This window comes from Coregonus clupeaformis, chromosome 11 (assembly GCF_020615455.1).
Source record: "Coregonus clupeaformis isolate EN_2021a chromosome 11, ASM2061545v1, whole genome shotgun sequence".
NCBI classification, from domain to species: domain Eukaryota; kingdom Metazoa; phylum Chordata; class Actinopteri; order Salmoniformes; family Salmonidae; genus Coregonus; species Coregonus clupeaformis.
In genome coordinates, this window is record NC_059202.1 from 9,394,122 (window position 1) to 9,403,160 (window position 9,039).

At 40.8% G+C, this 9,039-nt stretch overlaps 1 protein-coding gene across 5 annotated transcripts in view; it reads left to right on the forward strand.

Moving 5' to 3' along the window:
* Positions 1 to 2,057, forward strand: part of LOC121576393 (ras association domain-containing protein 8-like) — a 66,583-nt gene extending 64,526 nt beyond the window's left edge. For 4 of the 5 annotated variants that reach the window (XM_045223435.1, XM_045223436.1, XM_045223434.1 and 1 more), the window contains one exon: positions 1,079 to 2,057. In XM_045223435.1, coding sequence (XP_045079370.1) covers positions 1,079 to 1,110 — 32 coding nt within the window. In that variant the 3' untranslated portion in view covers positions 1,111 to 2,057. Of the gene's footprint in view, positions 1 to 58 lie in introns of all 5 variants that reach the window. The other variant, XM_045223437.1, reaches the window with a different exon arrangement.
* Positions 2,058 to 9,039: the final 6,982 nt, after the last annotated feature.

The window sequence follows — 9,039 nt, forward strand, 5'->3', positions numbered from 1 at the left end:
GTGTGTGTGTGTTGTGGACTAACAGTAGCTCTGACTCCTACTGCTCCCTTTACTGCAGCTGTACTGGGACACCCAGGCAGGTGATGTAGCTGTGAGTTCTTCATGATTCCCCACAGTATGTCACTGTGTCCCCTCCCCCAGTCAGTCCAGCGATGCAGGGTGTCTCTCCACCCTCAGAACAACAGGCCTATTCTCTACAGACAGCTGTGTCTCAACACAACCACAATGTTACACTGTCACCACTCTATTTCTGTATAAAAGAGTGGGCCTCATTTGAATGCAAAAATACAATTTTTTGCTGCTTACAATTGATAAATGAGGCTCAATGAATGACCATTCTGACTGTAGTGTAAAATAAAATTGTGTTTGATTATTGTGTCAGAGAGGCTTTTATGTCTCTGTTTGGGAGATTACTTCCATATTGCCTTGTATGTTGGTGACCTTTGACTTCCAAAGAGAGAGAGAGAGCCTGACCTCAGAGCTCTGTAAGGTGTATTGCACAGTCCATTCTCTCCCCTGTGTGAGGTCATGAACAATTTAAACATGCATCCTTCCTTCCTTCCTTCCATGACGTAATCTCTGATCCAACTTGATTGGATAGGGTAAAGTAATATTTCAGATTAGTCATTACTTCTAAGGACAGAGAATGGAACAATGCATTTCAGAAGTACTGATAAAGGGCCACAAACTTAGTATGTGGGATGTTGGGTTTCCTCCTAACTGGTTGGAATGGGTTTCCCCGGTGTGTGTGCTCTCTCCCTCCTCCTTTGGACTGTTTCACTGGCTTTAATGGGGAAATAGAAGTAGCATGCTTGAGGTAGAAGTTGCCCCTCACCACAGATCTAGGATCAGATGTCCCTATGACCCAATCCATTAGGTAGTTAAATAATTATCTGAATCAGACTCTGAATCAATGGTTAGGGCCAACTTCTACCCACTACCAGGGCATGCTTTACTATCTCTATCTATCAAGCTCTCCTTCCGCCTTAACAAGAAAATTGGTTTCGAGAAAAGTGTTTTCCAAACCAAACCAAATGAATGGAGACATCATCCCCACTTATTTTTGTGTATCTTGCAGTCGTGACATCCAGAGAATCATCATGGAGATAAAACAAGGGACGGCAGGGCCAAGGAGTTGTTCACTGTTCAGTTAAAGGGATAGTTAACCCAAATTACAAAGTTACACAAGGGTTTCCTTACCCTGTAAGCAGTCGATGGACAAGGTATGACAGCAATCCATGCTTTGGTTTAGATTCCCTGGTACTGTTTCCACATACAAACGCTTTAGCATTTGTGGCAAAAATCTCATTCAAGTCATGGGACCGATATTGGCATTTTTTTGCGCATCATGTCCATATCATCCAAAAGTATCTAAAATTGATTGTGAAGCTCAACAAAGTCACTTATAGATGTTTTCAACATGATGCGCGAAAAATGCTAATATCGGTCTCATGACTTTAATGGGATTTGTGGCACAAATGCTAAAACGTTAGCATGTGGAAACAGTGCCAGGAACACTAAACCAATGCATGGATTGCTGTCATGCATTGTCTATAGACTGCTTACAGGGTAAGGAAACCAATATGTAATTTAGTAATTTGGGTGAACTATCTCTTTAATGTCACCACCACATATTCTATTTAACCCCTGTCTGTCTTTATAACTACTGTCTGTCAATATTATTATCCAGATTACCACATATACTACAGTGGAAGCTGCTGAGGGGAGGACGGCTCATAATAATGGCTGGAATGAAGTCAATGGAATGGCATCAAACACATCAAACACGTGGTTTTCATATGGTTGATACCTTTCCATTGACTTCTAGAAATGATTATGAGCCGTCCTCCCCTCAGCAGCCTCCACTGATATACTATATACATACTGTATATACTACATAAATATATTTACAGCATTTGGCTACTGTATACTGTATGAAGTACGATACATAGTACCTATGTATGAAATGTAAAATAATTTAGGAAACCTTTTACCTAGAGAATTATTACTTTGTGTATTTAAATATAATAAAAGATGGTGCGTTATGTTTGAGATAATCTGGCTGTTGTTGTTGTTGTGTTTTGAATGAATGAAAATGTTCAAGCCTCTCCAAGACATCTTTGAAGAATTGAAGAAACCACATCATATTTGCAGATGTACTTGCATATATAGGCCTGGTTTAGTGATGCAATAGGATATTGCAAGGATGGGCCGCTGTTGGGAATGTCCAACTCTGAATATTTCACATGCTAGTGCATAAAGCTGACTGAAAACTCAAGTCGCTCTTTCTATGAGGCACATTTCAATCAATCAATTTTATTTTATATAGCCCTTCATACATTAGCTAATATCTCGAAGTGCTGTACAGACACCCAGCCTAAAACCCCAAACAGCTAGTAATGCAGGTGTAGAAGCACGGTGGCTAGGAAAAACTCCCTAGAAAGGCCAAAACCTAGGAAGAAACCTAGAGAGGAACCAGGCTATGAGGGGTGGCCAGTCCTCTTCTGGCTGTGCCGGGTGGAGATTATAACAGAACCATGCCAAGATGTTCAAAAATGTTCATAAGTGACAAGCATGGTCAAATAATAATCAGGAATAAATCTCAGTTGGCTTTTCATAGCCGATCATTAAGAGTTGAAAACAGCAGGTCTGGGACAGGTAGGGGTTCCATAACCGCAGGCAGAACAGTTAAAACTGGAATAGTAGCAAGGCCAGGCGGACTGGGGACAGCAAGGAGTCACCACGGCCGGTAGTCCCGACGTATGGTCCTAGGGCTCAGGTCTCTCAGTTGGCTTTTCATAGCCGATCATTAAGAGTTGAAAACAGCAGGTCTGGGACAGGTAGGGGTTTCGTAACCGCAGGCAGAACAGTTGAAACTGGAATAGCAGCAAGGCCAGGCGGACTGGGGACAGCAAGGTGTCAGCATGCCCGGTAGTCCTGACGTATGGTCCTAGGGCTCAGGTTCTCAGATTATACATTATACATTTATTATAGGTATTGATAGATTAATAACAGCTGCTATAAGAAGCTGTTTTGAATGGTTACTGCAAGTCTTCCAATGCATTGTGAGTGACAGAAAGCACAATAAATACATTACACACAGGTGGCTCATACAGTCTGTTACCAAAATGTCTCCCCTGCTGCGGGGGGGTGGGTGATATAATACAGTAGACATACAGTATGTGTGACCTAGCACCGACTGCTATGGAGAGTACTATGCTATGCTGACATGTCCACTCACAAGATGGCTGAACATACACATTTAATGCACGCTAATTCTCTACTCAGGTGCTTCTTCATACCATATACTCACCTCTTCTCTCATCTCAACCACAGTGACTTTCCATGGTAATTGAACATGGAAAATAAAAAGGAACTTATTCAAAAAGCAAACATAACAAGAGTGCATAACTAGGAACAATGACAGTACAATCTAGTTTTAACAGACTATGCAAACTATCAAAAATGCTAAAGCAATCTATCCAAACCTTTATGATAAGTAGACCTGGTCCTGATAGTGTATTTAGCAGACTAGATAGCAATGAAAAGTCAAATGTCTATTCACAGTTTGCTGCTCTGTAATGAATCTTGTTAGGGATGTCACCACTACAGTAAGTGATATCATAAACAGTGAGCAGACCCACTTCTCTCTAGACCCACGTCAGATGACCCAGTCCCACCGTTCTCCCTCTCTCTGTGTTTACCTGTGTAAACATGGTGGCTGTCTGATGGAATGAGTGACATGAACCACCACTGTCCTGAAACAAACTCTGCTTAGCTGCTCCACTGCTCTGTAAATATTTGTCCTTGTTACCACTTGTTAGGAATCCCAAGAAAAGCACATAAGAACATTCCTCTTCCCTTTACATACTGAATCTGCACCCATATATTTATGTATTTTTTCCACCCTTCAATAGTTGTCTAATGACTTTGTCTATGTCAGGCATTTCTCCAAATGCCTGTTGTAACCCTTACCTCTGTTGGTTGGGGGAGTAGCTGAGGCGCATACACCACCGTTCAAAAGTTTGTGGTCACTTAGAAATGTCCTTGTTTTCCATGAAAACATACATGAAATGAGTTTGAATAGGAAATATAGCAAAATGAATAGGAAATGTAGTCATTGACAAGGTTAGAAATAATGATTTTTAATAGAAATAATAATTGTGTCCTTCAAACTTTGCTTTCGTCAAAGAATCCTCCATTTGCAGCCATTACAGCCTTGCAGATCTTTGGCATTCTAGTTGTCAATTTGTTGAGGTATTCTGAAGAGATTTCACCCCATGCTTCCTGAAGCACCTCCCACAAGTTGGATTGGCTTGATGGGCACTTCTTACGTACCATACGGTCAAGCTGCTCCCACAACAGCTCAATAGGGTTGAGATCCGGTGACTGTGCTGGTCACTCCATTATAGACAGAATACCAGCTGACTGCTTCTTCCCTAAATAGTTATTGCATAGTTTGGAGCTGTGCTTTGGGTCATTGTCCTGTTGTAGGAGGAAATTGGCTCCAATCAAGCGCCGTCCACAGGGTATGGCATGGCGTTGCAAAATGAAGTGATAGCCTTCCTTCTTCAAAATTCATTTTACCCTGTACAAATCTCCCACTTTAACACCACCAAAGCACCCCCAGACCATCACATTGCCTCCACCATGCTTGGCAGATGGCATCAAGCACTCCTCCAGCATCTTTTCATTTGGTCTGCGTCTCACAAATGTTCTTCTTTGTGATCCGAACACCTCAAACTTCGATTTGTCTGTCCATAACACTTTTTTCCAATCTTCCTCTGTCCAGTGTCTGTGTTCTTTTGCCCATCTTAATCTTTTCTTTTTATTGGCCAGTCTGAGATATGGCTTTTTCTTTGCAACTCTGCCTAGAAGGTCAGCATCCCGAAGTCGCCTCTTCACTGTTGACGTTGAGACTGGTGTTTTGCGGGTACTATTTAATGAAGCTGCCAGTTGAGCACCTGTGAGGCATCTGTTTCTCAAACTAGACACTCTAATGTATTTGTCCTCTTGCTCAGTTGTGCACCGGGGCCTCCCACGCCTCTTTCTATTCTGGTTAGAGCCACTTTGCGCTGTTCTGTGGAGGGAGTAGTACACAGCGTTGTACGAGATCTTCAGTTTCTTGGCAATTTCTCGCATGGAATAGCCTTCATTTCTCAGAACAAGAATAGACTGACGAGTTTCAGAAGAAAGTTATTTGTTTCTGGCCATTTTGAGCCTGTAATCCAACCCACAATTGCTGATGCTCCAGATACTCAACTAGTCTCAAGAAGGCCAGTTGTATTGCTTCTTTAATCAGCACAACAGTTTTCAGCTGTGCTAACATAATTGCAAAAGGGTTTTCTAACGATCAATTAGCCTTTTAAAATGATAAACTTGGATTAGCAAACACAACGTGCCATTGGAACACAGGACTGATGGTTGCTGATAATGGGCCTCTGTACGCCTATGTAGATATTCCATTAACAATCAGCCGTTTCCAGCTACAATAGCCATTTACAACATTAACAATGTCTACACTGTATTTCTGATCAATTTGATGTTATTTTAATGGAGAATTTTTACAAATGTTCTTTCAAAAACAAGGACATTTCTAAGTGACCCCAAACTTTTGAACGGTAGTGTATGTTTGTCAGAGCTACTTGAAAGTGCAAGACGGTTTTGATATTAAGATTAATTATGTGGAATTGGATTATGGTGATAAGATCAGGACATGTCTGGCTTAGCTGGGATAGATAAGCACCAAATCCCTGCAGTTCCCATAGTCTAGAGAGAGCGAGAGGGAGAGACCCCACAGAGCCCCAGGACAGCAACACAATTAGACCCAACCAAGTCATGAGAAAACAAAAACATAATTACTTGACACATTGGAAAGAATTTACAAAAAACTGAGCAAACTAGAATGCTATTTGGTCCTAAACAGAGAGTACACAGTGGCATAATACCTGACCACTGTGACTGACCCAAAATTAAGGAAATCTTTGACTATGTACAGACTCAGTGAGCATAGCCTTGCTATTGAGAAAGGCCGCCGTAGGCAGACCTGGCTCTCAAGAGAAGACAGACTATGTGCACACTGCCCACAAACTTAGGTGGAAACTGAGCTGCACTTCCTAACTTCCTGCCAAATGTATGACCATATTAGAGACACATACTTCCCTCAGATTACACAGACCCACAAAGAGTTCAAAAACAAATCCAATTTTGATAAACTCCCATATCTATTGGGTGAAATACCACAGTGTGCAATCACAGCAGCAAGATTTGTGACCTGTTGCCACAAGAAAAGGGCAACCAATGAAGAACAAACACCATTGTAAATACAACCTATATTTATGTTTATTTATTTTCCTTTTTGTACTTTAACTATTTGCACATCATTACAACACTGTATATATATACATAATATGATACTTGAAATGTCTTTATTCTTTTGGAACTTTTGTGAGTGTAATGTTTACTGTTAAATCTTTCTTGTTTATTTCACTTTTGTTTATTATCTATTTCACTTGCTTTGGCAATGTAAACATTGGGGGGGGGGGGGGAGTAGGGAGAGAAAGCGAGAGAAGTAGGAAGAGAAAGGAGAGAGGGGGACAGTTCTCTGATCTGGTATGACTTCACTAAACTGCACCTGGGAAAGGGAAGCTCACACACACTCACTGAGCTGTTGCAGGGTCACACAGACATGAGCATGCAGTGGAAGGGGAACACTAAACGCTAATGTCGTGTGATAGTCTCATGGGAAGTTAAGAGAGATGTGGAAAAAAACAAATACCAAAACACAGACTGAGTAAAATTGATGTTTTCCTATTGGGGATTATCACACTGGAAGGCCTTCCAGTTCAGGAGCTGTTTAATCACATCCAGTTAGTCTGTAATCTTTGGAAACGTCCCCTTTGTGGCCTGTACAGACATAACAGTCACACAGGGACTACTTCTCTCACACACAAACACACACAACCTCACCCACTCAAAATCAAACCCTGAGGAAAGCAATCTCAAACAGTAGAACATTAACAGATTATGATGGGTTGGCAGTGTCTACCTGATGAGGGCATTATGTTTGCTCACAGATACAATACCACTCAACATGGATCCTCTCTCACCTTATCTGTTTAGTATGGTTCAGCAAGAGGCAGGTGAAACCTTTGCCTTTTAGATATGAAAACTTGATAAAAACGAGCTTAACCAGACAGATCAATATGTATCTAGACAGGAAGTGGGTTGGAAGTCATGGCATGGCATTGAATGTTGTTATCACTAGAAAGAGAGGGGGCCCTGTCCAAAAACAGACTTACTTGTGTAGATCTGAAAGGATTGGATAGGTATAAGCCCTATGATGGTAGCTCCACTTTTGCCATATTGCTTATACCAATCCAATCATTTCAGATTTACAGTACACATGTGCCTGGGTCTAAGAGGTAGGAGGCTAGAGGCTGTTTGTAGCCGGGGCCTGAATGTTCTGGATATAGCCCTGTTGCCTGCATGCCTGCCTGTTGATGGGGTGGTGCCGTGAGTATTTGCACATTCACATCATGCTGAGTAAGCAACAGTTAATGAGTCTGACTTACACCACTTACTTATCTATCTACTGGGTGTCACTCTGAGTCATCCAGGAGGCAATAAACTCAAAACTGAAACAACACAAGAGCTTTTAACTGTACAGTAAGAAGGAAATAAATATACTTGAGGCCACATGATTTCAATAGAAAGTTTACTTTTTTCCCATAGGGACACATTGTCAAGCCAATTGTTTTGGAACTGAGTATACATAGTTACATACATTGATACAAGTATCTATGCTAATTAACGAAATACACATAAAAGTCAACTAAGGCAATGCCAAAGAACAACTCACCACCAGTAGTCCCAGTAGATGGCATGAAAGGTCTATAGGATGGCAGGTCCATAGTAAGCCTAATGTAAAGGCCTCTGAATTACAGCCTGTATAGAGATAGTGTACTAGGATATAATACAGTACTCAGAAAGGCCACAAGGAGGGCAGTAATGCTAATAAGCGTCAGATAGCACAAGATGTACAGCTACAGATATACGTTACATTTAGAGAAAGTCTGTCTGGACAGGGCCGTTCCCACGACAGCAGGAGGGGCAGAGAAGTCTCCCTAAAACCAGGTTAGCCGCTGTCACACGCACAGTGGAATTGGGATAGGCACAATGTACGTTAGTCAGTGGCTTACCTGATTTCAGATTTGTAAGATATCCTACTAAATGCTACCATGAGGTGCTGAGGGGGGAAAAACATGGTTGATTATTATACAGTAATAATACAATAATAGCATAATAATAATAATAATAATAATAATAATAATATTCTAATTGTACATCTTATTTGATATCAACATGGCATGCAAATATAAACTTAATTGTGGCCTTAGGAATTTGGCAGAGCAGTTGCCTAAATAGTGTGCATCCAAATGCTGAAAAATAACATTGGGATTCAAAAAATGTAAAACTATATGGCAGTCATAGTTGGCTTGGCAGGCTCATCTTTGGCATATTCATCTGAATTCTCAATATATTTAGGTTGTAAAATATTTAGCATGGTTCTCTTTTAATCTTATCAGTCAAAATTGCAATATGATTAACACAAGTATTTCATTCTACAACATAGGCCTATAACACAGCATCATACAACCTGTGAAATATCGCATCTAGCTATTTGAAAAACATTTTGAAAATATTCTCATTATGAACAGAATACAAAATGACACCAGATAAGAATATACAGTACAGCCTACTCACCAATCTCCCAAGTTTTATTTTGAACAGTCATTTGTAAGAGAAAATAACTCCAATAGCTCTGATGAGTGCTACACTTGAATGCATGCAAACACTGTAACTGTTTTCTCAAAAAGGTAAAATATGTCATTAAAGTTAGGTGCATTTAAAGAACAGCAGTTGAGGCTACACCAACACAGAAGTTCAGTCCACTTGCTCAACCCCAACCATGCCCACTCCCCTGCATCTGCAACCTGACCTGCATATGCAAATCATACATATATTGGCGTCTCGTAA